The sequence below is a fragment of the Taudactylus pleione genome, unplaced genomic scaffold (assembly GCF_031769625.1).
Source record: "Taudactylus pleione unplaced genomic scaffold, aTauple2 ptg000127l, whole genome shotgun sequence".
In the NCBI taxonomy this organism is placed as follows: Eukaryota; Metazoa; Chordata; class Amphibia; order Anura; family Myobatrachidae; genus Taudactylus; species Taudactylus pleione.
In genome coordinates, this window is record NW_028284529.1 from 16,710,970 (window position 1) to 16,730,816 (window position 19,847).

At 43.1% G+C, this 19,847-nt stretch overlaps 1 protein-coding gene across 1 annotated transcript in view; it reads left to right on the plus strand.

Annotated features, from left to right (window-relative positions):
- The window catches only part of MPDZ (multiple PDZ domain crumbs cell polarity complex component), a 229,645-nt gene that overhangs the window by 193,376 nt on the left and 16,422 nt on the right, over positions 1 to 19,847 (plus strand). Inside the window, exons 44-46 of the mRNA XM_088472634.1 lie at positions 5,952 to 6,038; positions 16,545 to 16,641; positions 18,192 to 18,232. Coding sequence (XP_088328760.1) covers positions 5,952 to 6,038; positions 16,545 to 16,641; positions 18,192 to 18,232 — 225 coding nt within the window. The remainder of the gene's footprint in view (positions 1 to 5,951; positions 6,039 to 16,544; positions 16,642 to 18,191; positions 18,233 to 19,847) is intronic.

A 19,847-nucleotide genomic window follows, 5' to 3' on the forward strand; every position in this document is an offset into this window, starting at 1 on the left:
TGTCCATTTAAGTCCGTACTTCCGGGTATTCTTCCCGGTCACATGACCTAACAGAGGCCGTTCTCTATTGGTCAATCCAGTCACAAGGTATCTTTAATGAGAGATCATCGCCTATTGGCTGGTTTAGTCACATGTCCCTCGTTTTGTAAACATTAATTACAGTCAGCTTACACGTGTATCGCTCACAATAGGGATACACTCCAGTACCTACTGACATATATTCCGCTGGGGTTAACCCTTATTTATCACATCATGTACTTCTGAGATATATATATATATCTCATTGGTAGAATATGGGACTCTAGGATACCGTTATTAAATAGTCCTTGTGACAGAATTAACCTCATAATTTTATATCAAGTCTATAAATATACTCCAAGTTGTATAATAGGTATTCAGGGTATATATGATAGCTATCTGTTGGATGTTTGCATATAAATCTTACGGACCGATATACAGATTGAGGTATCGTATAGTATTGCTAAAACAGAGCAATATGTCATGTATACCATGTGAGGAGTACCCTGCATGAGAATTTGCTCTCTTAATGAGATATTTACAATATTTTCGCCAAACTATTTTATATGTTTTATGTATGTTTCGTCAAAATGTCTATGTGATATATATACCTGTCTTCCTCAGTATCTAGCACAATATTTTTAAAGATTATAGTAAAAGTTATATTTTATATAAATATCTACAGAAGAGTGCCCCAACAAAAGAGCCTTCTTTTCTCCTTGTTTGTTTGTCTAAAGATCAGTTTATGTTGTGTTGAAAAAATAATCTGAACCCTTAAGACATTTCTCAAGGGCAAACCCAGGATTGCTAAAGAAGGCTTTCCATGCTGATTTTTTTGCCTTTCGTTGCCTTCTCTCCACCACCAAATTGAGCAGGTATCTTGCATTTTGCTGAAGATAAGTGTAGTTTTATGAATGGTGGAATACGTCACACACACTAACACCATCACATGCTACATGTAGTATACTGCTTTTCTACGTAATAACACCAGCACCACATGGTAATTCCATGAAAAGGCTCCTGCTAAATACATTTCTACCAAATGCTGAAAACCACATAGCAATTTAATCAGGAAAAATATGGAATATTCCGAAATACAGAATATTTTTAGCATGACTGAGATAGTAAAACCTTTGCTTTCTGATGGTGCAATGTACACAAACTTTGTTTAAAGCACAAAATTATTAAAATACAGTATAAAATAACCTTCAGGCTCTGTGGATAAGGTGTATATGAAACATAAATGAATTTCATGTATGTACATAAACTTGTTTTTATGCACAAAATTATTAAAAATATTGTATAAAATGACTTGCAGGCTGTGTGTATAAGGTTTTTATAACACATAAATGCATTTTGTGTTTAGATTTGGGTCCCATTCTCAAGATATCTCATTATGGTATGCAAATATTCCAAACTAAGGAATATACCGATATCCAAAATACCCCTGGTCCCAAGCATTTGGATATGGGAGATTCAGCATGTACTCTAAATAATTAAATACTTAGATAAGAGATTGTACCTTTTATATCTTATTCTGAGTGAAACACGCAGTACATAAGTTTATAACCTGTAGCTGTAAAGAAGAAAGTGTCTCTCAGGTCTAACAGCAGTCCCTGGGTGCAGACAGTGACCTGCAAACTGATTTCACATGTAAGTAGGCGGAGTTTCCTGCAGATCTATGGACGGTCCTAGCTATTCAGAATAGAGAGTCCCAACACATGCTTTCACATATAAGTATGGGCACACCTTGGTCAAATTGCATGTTTCTCTTTCATCAAGACTGAGGGACACTGGACCATAGGGTTGTCGCTGGGTGAGCAGGAGCTGGCACTTTAACTACTGTGACTTTAAGAACATTCGCTCCTCCCCCTGCAACTCCCAGAAGACAAGTGTCGTTTAAATGCCTGTAGGAGTTGAGCACATTTGGTGGGGGTTTCTGGGAAGGTAGAGTTTTATTTGTAATTGATTTTTATTTCTTTTTAACTTAGGTTCTGTGCGCTGCTTCGAGCGGTGCTGAACAGGCTGCAGGGAGCTAGTGCTAGCTTGCTGCTAGGCAGCCGGGGAGAGGGAGCTGACCGGAGGGTCGCTCCCCGCTGTGCACTCCGGTCTCTTCATAGAGACCCCATGGGCCCAGGGACTGGGTGCAGGGCGATGCTGCATCCTGGATGGCTACGCCATCTTGCCGGACCTCTGCAGCGGCTCCACGGAGTGCAAGTGTGACAGGCAGCCCTTGACACCCTTGGTCTGGGCAGTCCCCAGGGTTTTCCCCAGTAAGAGGGGAAATACCAGGGGTTCAGGAGAGAGGATGCTCTGTGTGGGAGGGCGGAGCTTGTTCCAGCTGGCGTCCCCCTGCTATGCCGGGGTTCGTGTGCTGTGCAGGACATGGTGGTGGTCATTGTTGGGTGGAGCTGGATCTCTGCTGCAGGGACACGCTGGCAGCATCAGCTCCTCTCCTCTGCGCCTTGGGGATATTAACTCCTGGAAGGCTAAGTACCCTATTTTATTATTTAATTGCTGTTTATGGTCAGTGCCTTAGTGAACCTGGGGCCTGCTAGTTTGAGTTACACTTCTCAGTGCTGCACACAGCAGTGGTCTGAGGATGCATGGCGGATGAGACAAAAGGTTGCGGAGCCTACGGGCAGTGATGCATGGCCCCTATGCAAAAATGACACGCAAATTTGTGAAGCGACGGTGTAATGGTTATCATTACTGCTTTGAAGCACTGAGGTCATGGGTTCAGTTCCCACTATGGCCCTCACTGTGTGGAGTTTGTATATTCTCCCTGTGCTTGTGTTATTTTTAACTTGTGCTCAGTATCCGGTTAAACTGTCATGTGGACAGCTGGACTCGTGGGCATAGTTCGCAGACTGTCAGACAGGGCCGCACAGGCAACAGGAGGGGTGCCATCGGCCATGCTTGAATCGGAGTGGGCTCAGGTCCTGAGTCGGTTTGTAACTGTCTTGGTGATGTTGATGGCGCTTCATCGGGAAGATCAGCTTCGGACTTCAGCCTTGAATGCCGAACCATGGAGCTTATGGCGACGGGATTTGGAAAGGTTTCAACTTATGTTAAACAGTTTTGGGGGATCTTCTAGTACGCACAGTACACAAACGCCTTCCGTCTGCCAAGAGTTCAGCAGACGTTTCTGATTCGAAAGAGTAGGAGGGCGAGATTCCGGAGGACATGGTCCTCTCTGAGGTTGGGGACTTGGACTCTTCCTCAGGGCACGGCGTTGCAGACCTCATTATGGGCGGTTCGGCAGCCTGGACTGGTTAGAGATCGCTGCCCTGACTGAGGCGGTTGGTCAATTTGGGGGTCAGCGCAAGGTGATTATTTTTCCTGCTTCGTCAGATCTTTCGAATCTTGTCGATAAGGCCTAGAAATTGCCAAATAGAAATAAATTTGCTTTCTTTATCCATTCCCAGCGGATCATATGACTAAGTCGAAACTGTCTCCCGAGGTGGATGCCCCGGTGGCTTGCTTAGCTCAGCTTAAGGTGCTTCCGGTGCAAAGTCAGCGTCCGTTATAGTTCCTTTGTACTAGAAACTTGGGGGATGTCTTACGTCTATCTTTTTGTATTCCGGGGTAGTTATCTGCCCCTCACTGTCCTTTGCATGGGGCCAAATCATGGAGACTTGGGTCGACAAAGTTGTTACGGGCCTCCATAGGGTTTTGTTCTGGGATTCCTTGCTGGACTTTGCGGAGCAAATCCTTGGCACTGCAGGCTCTGTTGGTGAGGCGGTGCAAGACAGGGTCCAGATGGCACCATGGGTCTCCGCTATGGCTTTTGCCACTTGGCGGGTCCTTTGGCTCTGCGTTGGAAAAGCGGATTCTGAATTCAAGCGTTCCTTGGAAGCGCTTTTGGGCCTGAGTTGGATTCTGTTCTTGCCCAAGCCACTGCTGGGAGGGGCACTTTTGTTCCTGGGGCTGGCCCAAGCAGCAGCCCCATGTTTTTGTGCTCCTCCTTTCAGGGAGTGGGGCGCCTTCTAAACGACTACCCCCCCCAAAGGTGTGTCTTTTCCCTGCAGGGGTTCTGCGCAAAAGGGACATTTTTCTGGGACCTATAGACAATCGGGAGCAAGGCTCCTGAGACACCTAGCACCTGACAGGAGTCTTCAGATGCCTGAGCATCATTTTGAGGGGTTCAGTAATTAACCTCAGGGTCCTCCACCGCAGCATTTTGTCACCACCAGTCTTCCCCAGGATGTGGAGAAGAGTGGCCTTCGATACATTATCTGCTTTCCGAAGTTATTGCTCCGGTGTTGCGTTGGAAATGGGGTTTCTACTCCACTCTATTTCTCATTTGGAAACCAAATGGTTCTTTTCGACTGATTTGGAATCTGCGGGCCCTAAACACCAGGCTTTGGGTAGACCATTTTCAGATGGAATATCTCCGATCGGTGATCTGCGGCATTGAATCCAACACATTTTTGGCCTCACCCCATGTACCTTCAAGTTTCTATATGGGCAGATGATCGCTCTCTCCGGTTCACTGTCGGCACGACTATTCGTTCCAGGCCCTGCTATTCGGTTTAGCTGCAACTCTGCCCAGTTCACGAAGATCATCGCGGCGATGGCAAGCCTTCTGCACAAGGAATGGTTGCAGGTACATCTAGACCACATGGTAAAGGTACTTCAGGATCACGGCTGGATCTGGAATTAGCACCTGCTGCTTCTAACGGTGGTCTTCACCTCCGGCGAGTCTTTCTGCTAGCGTCCGAAGCCTGGACCTTCCAGGATTTGGTCTCGACGGTACTGTCGGTGCCTCGACCATCCATTTTGCTGTGCATGAAGCTGTGGGTCACTAGGGTCTCTACCTTTGAGACCGTTCAGTACGCCAGGTTCCATTCCTGGGAATTCTAGTCCGGAGACCCAAGGGTTTGCGTGGTGGATGCCATGACGGTTCCATAGGACTTCAGTCTGGCCTATGTTTTTCCCTCGAACCTGATGTTGCCTTGGGTGCTCAAGAGGGTCACGGATCAACGGTTGGCTCCAGACTGGTCGCCCAAGTCCTGGTACGCTGATGTTCTCAATTGGTCGGTAGGTCCCAGGTGGCGTCTTCCACTGCAGCCATATCTCTTGCTGCAGGGTCGGTTTCTGGGTGAGGATCTTCCTCGATTGGCTTTTGAGACTGGGCTCTACAAGACTGGGGGTTTCCTCCTTCAGTGATCCGTACTATGTTGCGGGGCCGGTTTCGTCGCACACTTACCTCAGGGTCAGGGAGATCTATGTCAGGTAGTGCGGAAAGCATGGAGTTTATGCTTCAAGGTTTTGCCTTTCTTTTTTTTGCCATTCCTTCAGGATGGTTCGGAGGCCGGTTTCCGGCTTTCTTCTTTTGAAGGTGCAGATTTCAGCGCTGGATGCTTATTTCCAGCTGCAGCTCAGCCTTCTTCAAGAGGTTTGGACCTTTTGTACACTGTGTTATGGGTTCAGCCACCGTTTCGTTCGCTGGTAGCTCCGTGGGATCTTGACCTGGTCCTCTAGGCCCTCAAGCAGGCTCCCTTTGAGTCTTTGGATCCGATTGGATTAGTCTTCGTTATAGCTATTGCCTCAGCTTGGCGTGTTTCCAAGTTGGGTGCTTTGTCTTGCAGATTCAATGATGAGTAACCAAAAATCCTATTTTCACTGTATCTCTAAGCAGGGTTCAGCTGTTAAAGACCAATCAAAAATTAGCGGTGGTGATCTGAGCTTCCAGACTTAGGGTAAATCAGGTTTATTTGTCATGTGTCATCAACAGTAAGAATCTGGCAAGAAAATGTATGCAGTATACTGTACTGTAAGTGTAATCCTCAAATGTATTTTAATATCTACCAAGTAAACTGCTGTTTCCAGTCTCATTTAATGCCTTTTTGTTCTGCCACAGCATATTATGATTTATTTATTTTTTTATTCAAAATTTTTTTGAATGTCAAATGTATTTTTTGTTTTAGTGTTCTTTAGGTACAGTAAACCTGGAAGTTGGAAGAATCAAAGCCGGACCTTTCCACTCTGAAAGAAGGACATCACAAGGCAGTCTAGTGAGTGTGATCCTCAGCAAGAAGATGAATTGTCTTCCTGTAGAGTGAAAATGATGATACTGACTTTTAGATTACTATCTCAAAAAGGAGAAAACCGTACCAGTGTATGACCCTCTCCTTAAGATAACATCCAACTCAATGTCAATTTCCCCCCAAGGAGGTGCTACCAACTATATAGTACAAGTATTTAGCAACAACAAAAGATATAGGACCTCATTCAGACCGGCTCGCTAGCGCTGTGCACTCGCAAGCGGCCCAATGGTTTGCGCACGCTTCGTTCAGCCCGCTCGCTCTCCCAGCTAAGACAGCCCAGTGAAATGAGTGACAGGAGAGGCCGTTGGTAACGGGTAGGACACTGTTAAGGCGTGCATAATTAACAGGCAGCGTCATAGTACACGTCACATGCCTGTATTTTACACTGAAGTCCTCGCAGTGCTTGCGGCAGGGTAAGGCAACCACAAGCGCTGCGATAGCTACCGATGGTGCTCGATGTACCAATGTTTTAATACACTTCCTGGAGATGAAGTGCACTAGTGGGCATCTCAACATACGCTAATGGGTGTCTGCATACACAGAGCGATCGCTCGCACAACCAAAGTGGGTGTGCTTATGCCTTGGCGAGCGATCGCTTTCCATGTCGTCACTTTGACAAATTTGCATACGGTGGATGCGAACGATCGTATCTAGCGAATGGGTCTGAATGAGGTCCCTAGTTTGATGTGCACTAGGTCACAACAAATTAAAATTAAACTTTTATTCTGTTACTTAAAAATGTATATAATTTATAAAATCATAACGCCAACATAACCCTACATATATTGTATAATATTGAAGCAAGCAGGGTGAGAAAATATTCTTAAAATGCGTGGCAGGATTATTACAACAATACACTGATAATGAATTATATTCACTGGGATAAATAGTCCTATTACAAATAAATTGGTCTCAAAAAGACTCTGTATCCTTCTGTCACCAGTGACTTGCTATTATTGCAACTAGCCTCAAGGATAAATATGTGTATGTTGTTTAATAACACTTTATTTCCTGAGCTGTATTCCTGTATCTCAAATAAATCAGATATAGAGGACAGATCTTGATCACAGTTCACTATATCACTGCATGTCTTTTTTTATTGAACCATTCAGAACAAGACAGATAGAAAAACATTTATTGATAATTGTGATTGCTAATAACTTATTATCTCTTATTCCTCACAATGTATAATAGCACTTTGTATATACAACTACCACGCATTTTAAGAATATTTTCTCACCCTACTTGCTTGAACATTATACAATATATGTAGGGTTATATTGGTGTTATGATTTTATGATTTGTATTCATTTTTAAGTAAGAGAATAAAAGTTATATTTTATTTTTTTGTGACCTAGTGCACCATCAAACTATGGCCCTCATTCAGAGCCGCACGTTAACAACAGTACGCTCGTTGCGTTCCGATGTTGACTAACCGCGCATGCGTTGGTGTTACACCGCGCATGTGCGTACGGCAGATTGCGAGCTTTTTTTCTCTCGTTCCTAAAATAGCGTACAGGAAGTGACATGTCAAATGTGATTGACAGAACAGGGCGTTTTTGGGTGTTGACGGGGGTGGAGATGAAAAAACGCAGGCGTGGCGAGGCGTTTTTGGGGCGTACATACATTAGCAGATGCGAACGTCAAATGTGTTCGGACCGTCTCATACGTCACTGAAACATCCGCTTTCCCTTCAAAATGCTCGCACAGCTTAGGGTCAGGATTACTCGACCACATTGGCGATGGCCTTCTCCTCCGTCCCGGAACTCCACGATGGTGCAGCGATTAATCGCGGCTGGTCAGTAAAGTAATTAGTGTTGGATTGAAATCCGGCTTGGTATGTGTTTGGAAAGCAGTTTATTGGGATAGCACAAAAGCGTACGCAGGTGGAAATCAGAGCTGCTAATGTCATGATTACATAATCAATTAGCGTACATTTTTGGGCTTTTATTTTGGCCACAATTTGGTGGTTATGGCCTATTGTAACAATAATGTCATCATCTTTTAATTAGCTCCCCTTTTTTTTGGTTTACTGTGGAATTTGCATCGCTATGTGTTTTTTTAAACGTTCCTTAAAGAGGCCTTTTTTTTTTTAAAAGAGGGTCAGTTTTTGCGTTTAAGGCCAGGATTAAATGTAACCCATTTGTACAATAATGTCACAATACAATGTCAGTGTTTTGTTTTTAATTTATTGTTTACACACAAACAAATTGGCCTAATATTGTATTGCCTTTTTTTGTGGCCAAGATATTTGATCCAAAAAAAAAAAAAACATAACTACTAACATAAGCGTAAATACAAAATTTAAAAACATTTCACAAGAAAGGAGAGGGAAGTTTTGACCAGAAAGGAATATGAGCCAAGCACAGAAGGAAAGTGGGAAAAGTCGCCATTGCTGTCACCGTTTTCTCGCCCGTTTGGCTGGGTGAGGGTGGGCGCCAGACCGGGTCCGGGATGCCATCGGGCTGGCCTGTCCAGAGGCAGATGTTGTGGCCTCTGGACTAGGCACAGGGCTAGGCACATTTGGAGGATTGCCTGATGTTGTGCCAGAGGTGGAGGATCTGGATGTTCCGGCAGGAAGGGAGGTCGGCTCCACCATGTGCTGGCGAACGAGCTGCTCCAGGGCATCGGCGATGCGGATGTTGGCCCTGGTATTTTCCGCCAGGGCCTGAGCAATGGTCACGTTGGCCGCAGCATTTTGCTCCAGGGCCTCAGCCACCCGTATCAGACTGGCGTCCATCCTCTGCAGAATCTCCGTATGGCAATCCGATTTAAAATTGAGTTCTGTGAGGAGGCCCACTGCCTGCGAGGGGGCACGCCCTGGACTGGCTTCTGCAGGGTCCTCAGCCGGATGTACTGGTTCCTCCCCTGCAGAGTCAGCAGAAATTCTGCGGCCAAGGCTCCCCTCTGGAGCAGACTCATCCGCCTCTGTCTCTGTTAGGAAATTGGAGAAAAGACTCACATTAGAATCTACATATTGGCACAATAGCATTTCTGAGTTGGTGACATCACAAGACTTACCTTGGCCAACATGAGGAGCCGCAAAGTCTGGCATGTCCGTATCCATGTTGGACACGCCAAACACCTCCACAGCCTGCACACACCCCTGTGCCATCTCTTCTAAGTCTGTCAACTCCAATGACACAGGGGTGGGACCCCCACCTGTCCCCCTTGCATGCCTAGCCCTGTCGGCAAGTTTTTGTTTGAGACGATATTTGAAGTCTGCCCATCTGTGGAATGAATTTGGAACCATTATCCTTTTTTTTACAATGGGGTTTGTTTATAGGATGGGAAAGTGTTTACTTACCGCCGTTTGACATCCCGGGCTAGACGGACATAATCACCCACCCTATTGACAGCAACGGCGACCTCCTCCCACATTCTCCACTTCTGGCTTTGGCTCATATTCCTGGCTGCCTGGGGCAGGATGTCAACGCACTTCTGGATCAAAACCTCCATCTCCTTGCTTGTGAAATGTGGCTGCCTTTTTTTTTTTGCAGCTTTGGCGGGTTGACTGGGGCCAGCAGTCTCTTCCATGTCATCCTCCTCACCTATTTGGGTAAATATGCAGATTTAGCCACTTCACAACTTGCACAATATTATGTTTTAAAATACTCATTGACACAAAATGCATGAAGGCCTTACCGCCGCAATTTTGACCATTGTTTCCCTGGTTTGAAGCCATGTCTCTGCTTCCAGCATGAAATCATCCAGAAATTCTATGTGATTTCGTGACGTATTTATACATGCGTCGTTAGTTTGCGGCCGCATCATTGATTGTGCGTCCCTATGATTCATCCTTAATTTGTGCGGGAAAATAAACACTATTTATGGCTTGGTGTGTGTGGATTCGAGGTGGGGTTGTTGGAGTGTTGTCGGTTAAGTGGTTTGGATTTGGTTGGTTGGTTGCGTTTGGAGGATTTTGGAGAGTTGTTTTTTTGTTTGTTTTTGCTACATTTCTTTGGTTTTTCCGTTCGCATTTTTTTCATTTTTTCAACATCCTTTCCTGATTTGGTAAGTTTTGTGCATTCAAATTTGTGGCCAATTGGTGTATTCTTCTGTTTTGTGGTTAGTTAATTTGTTTAACACTCATTTCATCTTTTTTAGTTTTTTTTTGTTTTCGGACCCAAAGAAGTTTTTTGAGGAAATCTTATATATTCGAGTTGGGTAAGTCCATTTTTTGTCTTGCATTTGCGAATGAATTACGGCATTTTTGACTGTTGGTGTAGCGCCTTGCATTTGCGAATGAATTACGGTATTTTTGACTGTTGGTGTAGCGCCTTGCATTTGCGAATGAATTACCGCATTTTTGACTGTTGGTGTAGTGACTTGCATTTGCGAATAATTTACCGCATTTTTGACTGTTGGTGTAGTGACTTGCATTTGCGAATAATTTACCGCATTTTTGACTGTTGGTGTAGTGACTTGCATTTGCGAATAATTTACCGCATTTTTGACTGTTGGTGTAGTGACTTGCATTTGCGAATAATTTACCGCATTTTTGACTGTTGGTGTAGTGACTTGCATTTGCGAATTAATGACCGCATTTTTGACTGTTGGTGTAGCGCCTTGCATTTGCGAATGAATTACCGCATTTTTGACTGTTGGTGTAGTGACTTGCATTTGCGAATTATTTACCGCATTTTTGACGGCTTATTCATCATATAATCCAGTTTTGCTTTTCCCTTTTCCATTTTTTGGGTCCATTTGATCCCTATTTGACTTACGGTGTGCAATGTAGTTTTCATCGATGGCCAAATGTGTTTTCCCGCTATTTTCTTTGTTGGCTTGCAACAATTTTTAAACAAAAAAAACACCCTCTAAATTTTTGAAGTCTCATTGTTGGCTTTTTTACAGTTTATACGTATCATGACAATACCCCGGCATGTAAGCAGCTATGGATGGTATCAGAAAGCTAAGTTGTTGTTTCTTACTTTTGGGGTGGGTCAAAAGCCTTACATTGTAAACTTTGAATTTCAGGTAGATCTGGGGCGAATTGTTATGGCCCTGCTCCCGGAAGACGACCAACCTCAAACTCGTCCCAGGCGTAGGCATCGTAGGCATGCAAGGCCCCAGATATTTCGAACACGTGTCACCCTTTTTGGAATGCCCGATGATGAGGTTTTAAGACGCTACCGTCTACCTCCCAAAATCATCATAGACACTCTCTCATTAATAGAAAGTGATCTTGAGCGGCAAATTGACAGTCCAACAGCAATACCACCACTGACGCAATTTATGGCGGTGTTACATTTCTGTGCCTCAGGATCATTTCAAACAACGGTGGGAATAGTGGCGGGCATCTCCCAATCCTCCTTTTCCCGGATCCTGAGGGCAGTGATGGAGGCACTTTTCAAGCACCTCCATCATTTTATTAAAATGCCTTTGGATATGGGTGCCCTTAGTGTGGCCAAGGCCAATTTTTACCAAATAGCTGGCTTCCCACACATCATAGGGGTTGTGGATGGTACTCACATACCACTTCAGCCTCCAGCACGGCTGGAGGCAATATTTAGAAACAGGAAACACTATCACTCCCTGAATGTAATGGTGGTATGTGATGCCTCCCTCCAGATCCTGTCCCTGAATGCTAAATTACCCGGAAGTGCTCATGACTCCTTCGTCATCCGGCAATCAGGGATATGGCAGAAATTAACCAACCTACAAGCTGGTGATGCGTGGCTTCTGGGTAAGTGGAGACCTTTAGTACATAACAATGTTAAGCTTGATACACAGTGTTCCTGATGTGGTCTATTTTTGTTCACAGGAGACAGTGGATACCCTTGCATGTCCTGGCTGCTCACTCCTTATTTGGCTCCCACACCAGGGCCACAAAGTGCGTATAATTCCGCACTTACAGCCACCAGGCAAGTGGTGGAGCGCTGTATCGGCCTTTTAAAAGGCCGATTCAGATGCCTCCACCGCTCTGGTGGCGAGCTCATGTATGTGCCGGATATGGTGTCGAAAATTGTGGTCCTGTGTGGGATATTTCACAACATTGCCATAAGGAGTGGTGTCCCAATGCAGCCAGAGGATGCCTTACCTGAGGATGGCCCCCCCCGAGGTTGGTCGAAGGTCAGTATGTGGGGGGGCCATACGCGATGATGTGGTGGCCAGATTTTTTAGGTAAGTTTGTTCAAAACTCCAGTGTTTATACCTAATGTGTTTGTTTTTTTTGGCGAACATCTAATTTATTTTTAATTTTCTCACCATCTTCTGTTTGTTCACATAATCTTTGGCACTCCAACGCTCACTACTTCCTGCTACCCTTACCAAACCTGGATCTGGTCCTTTTGGGCATATATTCTGGAACCCATATCGCAACGCCATGTTTGTGGAATCATGTTGGCATGGTCCTTCGTCAACCAGTTCTTGATTTTGTGTTTTTATTTAATTATTTCTTGGTATGTGTTGTATTTGAATTTATCACTGTGTATTTTTTTTGGGAGTGACCACTTTGTTTTCTCTGTTATGTGGTGAATAAATGTTTGAAGAGTGAAATGGTCTTCCTTTTTTGGGACGTTAACAGCAAGTGTAACCAGGTTAACACAAGTTACATTTGACTAAGGGGTAAACCAGTACTGACGCCAGTTGAGCAAAACTGAAATATGTTTTCAGCTTTCCAATCCACACCAAAAGGAAGCCTGGCCCAACCTTGGGATTTGTAAGATTGGCCTAAGCAGCTTGCGCACCAAGTAGGAACCTGGAAAATGTAGAAATCTGAAATTGACACTACACCCAAAAAGGGAAATTACATTGTTACTGTTATGTGTTTCTGGTGTCTGTTTGACATACAAAGACAAAACACAATCTAACTTTTAAAAAAGGGAAATCCTTGCAGGAACTTATGTCAGGCTAAACTATCTTGGTTTTGGTTTTTAAAAATGAGCCACAACGTATATTTGTCTTTAAAAATTTATTGGGCAAATAGAACAAAAAAAAAAAAACTAATGCCGAAGGAGGCCAGACAGCCGGTCGAGGGCCACCAGAAGGCCGATTACATGGTGGCGCATCTGACCCACAACATCCGCCACCTCTTGCCGACGCCTCTGTTCCTCTGTGGGTGAGAAAAGTGTGTGGGTTAATACAACAATAGGGACTCCACAGAAAAACATTAAAAAAAAAACAAATCACTCCTAAACCCAAAAACATAAATAAAAAGGGTGGGCTGGCAAAAATACAAGGCCTAGGTACAAATTCCCACAGGTATGATATGTGTATGCTTAAATCACCAGGAAGAGGTAAAGGCAAACCTTCACAATCAACAAAAGTCAAGCCACAAAAACACGAAGAAAGGCACGACACATGATTACATACAAACAGTTTGTGCTTTAAAAAAAAATAATAAAAAACATACCGGGAAACAAATCGGGAGCTCCGGCAAAACCTCCATGATCCTCCTCGGAGGATCCGTCATTCCCCAAAGAATGGGGCGGAGTTATGCTGGACTCCGGGGAGGGGGTAATTGGAAGAGGGGTGGGTGGAGGAGAGGGGGAAGTGGGACGGAGGGGAAGGAGGCCCGACATTTCCGGGAGAGGGTCTGGGAAGGATGGGGAGGAGTGGGGAATAGGGGAAAGATTTGGGGTGGAGTGTTGGCTGGGGGTTGGGGAGAGTGGGCGGGAACGCCGACGTTGACGGCGGAGTCTTGGCTGTCCCCCTAAAATATGTCAAATAAATTGCGTTTAGTTTATGGACAAATCCGGGCAAACAAACAAAAAAAAAAAAAGAAAAAATAAATAAAACCAAAAAAATAGCAGTAGAATTAAAAATTCAGAAAAAGAGGGAAAACATGCAGACGCAGATATGAGTACAAATAATAAATAGAACAGACAGGAAAACATGCAGACGCAGATATGAGTACAAATAATAAATAGAACAGACAGGAAAACATGCAGACGCAGATATGAGTACAAATAATAAATAGAACAGACAGGAAAACATGCACACGCAGATATGAGTACAAATAATAAATAGAACAGACAGGAAAACATGCACACGCAGATATGAGTACAAATAATAAATAGAACAGACAGGAAAACATGCACACGCAGATATGAGTACAAATAATAAATAGAACAGACAGGAAAACATGCACACGCAGTTTGCCCCACAAACACAAACATTAAAACCACAATACATAACACTTACTTGCCAGGATCTGCATGCGAAAGCATGCCAGCAAGCGGGGCGTTCGCCGTTGCAGGTCGGACCACCTGCGCTCCAGCTGCCCGATGTTGCGGCGTGATCCGAAGGACCGCAGGCGGGACCGTACCTCCGCATACGCGGAGCGCTTCTGCCGGTTGGTCATGGGTTCTGGCTGGCTGGTGATCCGGCGATCCATGACCTCCGTAAGCACCAGCAGCTCACGCCTGGTGAATGCGGAGGCTCTCATGATGGCAATGGTGTTTTTCTTAAAAATCATTTTTGATAAAGTGTGTAAAAATTTTCTGATTGGCTAATGTATTTTGGAAATTAACAGGAGCAATTTTATTGGTTAGTGTATGAGTCATGTGTTCGACAGGGCCAGAAATCTCTGGAGAGTTAGGATAGGCTTGATGCAGTGACATGCGTAAGCAAATTTAAATAAAGAAATGAACCCAGGGAAATATGCGGGGATCCACAGCAATAGTACAATTGTTTAATTGTGGTTCACATGTTTTTTGAACAATAAAAGCGAATGTTTCATCCGTACGTATTCTGCGGGTAAACACAAACACGGACAAGAGTAAAGTTTCTTGCATTGTGTTGAAAAAAAACAAACAATTAAGCTAATTGATACATTGATTGGCATGATACGATTGATGGAGGTAGGCAGAATAAAGGAGCAGGTAATCGACATCTGACAAGGCCACTTCCTGTTTATACGTGTGCGTGCGTTCCTTTCAAGCCATTTCGGGGATGTACGCTCGCTATTTCGTACGCTCGTTAGTTAGAGGAGGGGTCGTCAGAGTTTAGGGAGGAATTTTAGATGCGAACGAAAATACGAGCGAGCCATTGAATTTAAATATTTTTGTACGTACGCCTAACGTACGTGCGCCCGCTTGCGTGCGGCTCTGAATGAGGGCCTATATCTTTTTGTTGTTGCTAAATTTTAGGTTACTATGTAAGCTAGGTAAGAGAAAAGCACCACTGTTAGATAAGTACAAATACAAGCATGTGCCTACTTTTTATATGTATCAGTTTAATTATATAGCAACAAAAATTATGCAGCACCATGTAGTATAACTGATAAACAGCAGCTTTAACCGTAACTTACATTATAGTATTCTTATGTATAAACTAAATTTTACTATTTTAATGGCTTATTCAATTAATAGTTATTTACAATACATAATTCTTTGTTTAAATTTGAAAACATTGTTTGAATTCTAATGCTGGGCATACACGGCCAGATAAAATGCCTGTCAGACCGACAGACATTTTATCTGGCCGGCTGCCAGCCGCAGATGTCGCCGGCATACACTGTGAGATTTCTCTCACAGTGTATTCGGCAGACATCTGCGCTCCGCCCCCGGGGGAGGAGACATTTCCCTGTTCCTTCCGTAGGAAGGAACACAGGAAATGTCTGTCTGTCGGCCGCGGCTGGGCATACACTGCCCGATGCGGCCGACAGTTTACCGGGAAATATCGCATCGGACGGGCATGCTGGACAATCCGGCATGCCCGACCGAGTAATATTTAACCCTCGGTCGCCCCCCCACACGCTACAGTTATAATTGTAGCGTGTATGGCCAGCATAACAATTATTATTTTTATGTTTGTGATAATGATAAGCACTAGAAATGCTTTACATTGTCTAAAAATGTTTCTTGAATCAGTTCATTGACTCATGAAAGTTTGAACATTTTATGGAAATTATCGACATTAAACTGATTTAAAAAATGTAATTTGAACAAGGTAAACTACTTCAACCACATTCAAGCTACTTTGCACAACATCAAACCAGCTTGACCATGTTCCAGCTTTCATTTGAATTGTTTTTTCGAATGTGAAAAGAGAACACAAATGGCTAATTTAAAATGTAAAATTACAAAAAAAGTTAAAATTAAATATTGTTTACGTAATACTTAAAATGTTATTTTTAGAATTTAAATTATCAACAAAGTAACTGGCATACTACAACCATATTAAGTTACATGAATGCAGGGTGAGTATCTACAGGTAATATTGAAAAAGATTAGAAGTAGAAGTTCTCTCAAACTTCTGAGGGAACATCTATTTTTTTTTAAATATTACAGTAAGGGGTGCTTTAATCCTCATCTAGTGTTAATTTAAATGAGCTACATATACAACCAAAATCATGTTACTAAGCCTCTGTAGTAGTGATTACATCACTGATCAGCAAATATTAGAACATATTTTAAAAGGTGTTTGAACAAATAATTTTATTTTGTGGATAACAAAAAGTGGAAATGTTTTAAGTTAGTTCATTTTAATTATTGTTTTCTAATTGAAGTGTGTCTTTGCTTTCAGGTCAGTGATGGTAGCAGTAGTCTTACGTCATTCAGTTTCCCATTGCCTGGATCTGTAGCAGCTGAACCGCTTGAGAGCACTGCCAGGAAGAATGAAAGTTCGTTTTATTATTAAATGTACTTTATTAAGACTTAAGCTTTGTACATTCTGAGTGATGTATACACAGCCGATATGATGGCCCGATGAGCAGACATATCGGATCCTGGGTACACATCAGAACGATCTAATGAACGACGGAACGATCCCTCGTTTTGTCCTTCATTAACATGCATAGAGCAACAAGCGATATCGTCAAGTTTGATGTGCAGCACATCAAACCTGATGATGTTGTACGCGACCGCAGGAGCACGCAAATCATGCATACACACTGCACAATATGTCCTTACAATTTGGCCACATCGTAACGATTTCGTCTCAGTGTGTACCCAGCTTTATATTACCCCTAGTATGTAATATTCTTCTTTGAGTTTAGGTGTATTGTACATTAAAATTGGACTTTCCCTACACTGCAGTCGGGGCCCACACCACGAGATGCAGTTGATCTACCGGCGTATGGGATACTGACGCTCTGAATGCTGGCGCCGGCATCCCGACACCAGTCAGAATCCCGGTGCCAGCATCCCGAACGTAAGCAGTGGGCTTAGAAACTAGGGAGAGGGTTAGGGTTAGGCACCGGGGTGGGGGGGGGGGGGGGGTTAGGCTTAGGCACTAGGGGGGAAGGTTAGGCTTAGGCACTAGGGGGGAAGGTTAGGTTTAGACACTAGGGGGGAAGGTTAGGCTTAGGCACTAAGGGGGGAGGTTAGGCTTAGGCACTAATGGGGGAGGTTAAGCTTAGGCACTAGGGGGGAGTTTAAGTTTAGGGTGCGGGGAGGGAGGAATAGGGTTGGGATACTTACCCGACAAGTTTCTGTATCCTAACCCTATCGGGATGCTGGTGTCTGGATCACATACCCAACCTCCACACCACATAGGAATGTAATATCATCATAAAAATCTACTACAGACATTTTGCAGTAGTTACAAAATTTGGTGTTCTTCAGATTATTGATGCTTGCTTTAGTTGTTATTGAAATCTTATTCTTTTTATATTTATCACAAGAGAAAAAAATCTTAGAATAATTTTGCTTGCATTGTATTTGACTACATTTTATTTTCTTATTATTTTTTGTGATGGTATTGCTCACTTTTCAGTATATGAAGTTTATCCTGCAAATGTTACTGCTAACTGATTGGGTGACAGACAATAGCCTGGCTTGATTTCTTTTGTGCTTAATATGCCTCTTGATGGAAGTTTCCATTTAGCATTATGATCACTCGTTTTTTTTTTGTCTTGTTTTTTGTTGTTTTTTCTTTAAAAGGTTTTGAAATAAGGGAATTGTTTACGGTTAAGTTCACTTTACGATGGTATTCTAAGCTTTTTTACGACAATATGTCTGATGCTACAAAAGTTGAAAAATGGGCTGCTATTTTTTTTTTTTTTTTTAGCATATTAAGTGCTGGCGAATTGCTTGTTTTGTAGTAGTGTTTCGCATTTTAAACATCGAGGTCACCTTGTTCCCAATTTTTTAACAAATAGGCTGGCAACGTTCCACCAGCAAATGATCTATTGTTGACATAAACTTAGTGTTCTAATTCTTCTTTTCACAGCTCCTGAAATTCAAGGATTAAGAACAGTTGAAATCAAAAAGGTAATTACTACGTTTAATGTAAAACCTGGGCATACTTTAACTGTTTTATAAACTGAAATATTTCTTGAGTACTCCTGGCTCCTTCCTTACATTTCTTGGCTTTTAGCTGCAGTATGAATTTCAAGATGTTGGTATGGTGCGCACCAAACCCAGTTTGTGGTAAGGCCACATTGCGCTAGGCCTATGGTTTGCTGGTTACCCCCGTGTTTCCTCCTCTCTCTACATGGTATTATTTTGTGTCCTATCCTTATATTTTGCTTTTGGAAATCATTTATTGTGCTTACTTTCCAACAATTCAGTCTCCCAGTGAACATGAGTTAATAAAATAAGATCATAGAACTATAGTGATGACATTAAGCTCATAGTTGTGTAGGTCCCAGAGACTCATAATTTTTAAAAATTCATTGTTTCTGAGTCCTTTTGTAATTTCAGGTTTTCAGCCATGTTTTATATGGCTATCAGATCCATCTACATGCCCCTTATAATGTATATCAAAAACCCCACATACATTTTAAATTGCATCAAACCTCCTCTGTCCACAAGCACTTATAACATTCTGCCCACGGGATTGATACGTGATGTCAATAGTCACTATGTTGAGAGAGACTACAGTGCATCGATACCACAAACGCAGCGCCAATTTCTCAACATGGTTCTAACATGGGCTCACCATGGTGTCTCAGCAGACGGCAATCTTTGGCTCTCAACACCGAAATTCACTTTCCTGGGCTTGTATGGTATGTATATATGGCTGGCAGTCAGCCTCCAGCCACAATTTCTTCACCCACTGCGTCATTTGTGGCAGCTGCCTCTGGTGAATTTCTTGGAAAAGATTGTCTACCTTTCTCAGTAATCAGACTCCATTTATGTTTGAAGAACATATTCTTATCTACTAGGATATGAATCCTTGAAGTTGGGAATTTCTCAGTGAATGTTTAATATACAGATGTATCCTCATACATCTAGCCTCAATATGCCACACAGCACAACTTACCTGGCGTGAGTGAGCCGCCAGGTGGCGTGCTACTCTGCTAGCATTGAACGTCTTATTTTTGCTGAAATGTGTCAAAATCGCAATGCAATGTGACTAGGACGCACCAGCAGGCTCCTTTTCTGCAAAAAGACGCCCATCGCTAGCGGTGTCTCACAGTACGTAGCGCACAGAGAGGGGCTTTTTTTGCGCTACTGCAGGAAAGATGTATAAGGACACATCTGTAAGAAGTTGTAGGAAGATGTTGTCATCCTATAAATCATGAAACCTTAACCTTTATTTTCCATATTGGAAATCTAAGCTTGGTTGTTGCACAGCTTATGTAGCAGGTAGCTATTTTTTTAGTTTCAATTTGTTAATTTACCCTCTTTACATTTATAAAATACCAGCATGAAGACATTTGAGTATAATAATAGTAATAAGTATGTGGCAATAATACAGGGGCATCCAAACTAGGAAAATGACTTATGAACGGAGAGCGTCACAACTTTTGCTCAGAGCCCCCCCAAGTCCTGCCTGGTATGGTAGCCCAGAGCTCCCCTTTCCAAATTAATATGCCAGTCCAGAGCCCTCTGTCATGGATTTCTATACCAGCCCAGAGCCCCCCTTATGTCTTTATATGCT